General features: G+C 40.5%; 1 protein-coding gene across 1 annotated transcript in view; it reads right to left on the reverse strand.

The window, feature by feature from the left end:
* LOC118334290 (ras-related protein Rab-3A-like) overlaps positions 1-718 on the reverse strand; it is a gene marked incomplete in the record, with an annotated part of 8,203 nt that overhangs the window by 3,720 nt on the left and 3,765 nt on the right. The window contains 1 exon segment of the mRNA XM_035670137.1: positions 21-145. Within this exon segment, the coding sequence (XP_035526030.1) occupies positions 21-145 (125 nt within the window).

Genomic DNA, 718 nt, shown 5'->3' on the forward strand with positions numbered 1-718 from the left:
CTACTGACCAGTGGACTTACCTAGCTGTTCTGACAGCTGCCGGCCCCTCTCTGCAGCCACCACCCGCTCATCCTCCATATCACACTTGTTCCCCACCAAGAGGACCTGGGCATTGTCCCATGAGTATGTCTTGATCTGAGTCGACCTGTTAGTAAATATAGCACAAGGGGTTCAGCTATACTGACTGACTGAATCAAACCAGCATCTTTTATTTCTTGGAGTAAAGCAGGAAAAAAGAAAGACAAATCATCATCATTCATACGGGTTGTAGTGACATTTTAATCACCAGTTTCATTTTGGGATATGAGAAAAATCCAATAGTAAAACGTAACACAAGCCACCACACAGACTTTGAACAAATCAAGTTAAACACAATCACCTAAACCACTAACCTGGATAAGAAAACAACGGTCAGTGTTATTTGATATTAACATGTATTCTGCTTAGTTACATTCTGATTTGAGTTGTTGTGCAAACATGCAGTTTCACAAAGCAAAATGACAATTTAAACAGACATCATTAGTGCTTTCATCTGTCTTTTCACTTGCAATTAAGTCCTAGATAACTGGATTAAACTGATGTTTGAAACCTGTCTGACTCTGTTGAACACTCATGTGGTTGTTCCTCCCACTATGTGTCTGTCCAAGAAATCCCTGATACCAGAGACTCAGCTGATGGGCACATTGTGATCACAAACAACAGGAAAGGTGAATGATAC

Source organism: Morone saxatilis, unplaced genomic scaffold (assembly GCF_004916995.1).
Source record: "Morone saxatilis isolate NCDOM2014 unplaced genomic scaffold, NCSU_SB_2.0 Contig23, whole genome shotgun sequence".
In the NCBI taxonomy this organism is placed as follows: domain Eukaryota; kingdom Metazoa; phylum Chordata; class Actinopteri; family Moronidae; genus Morone; species Morone saxatilis.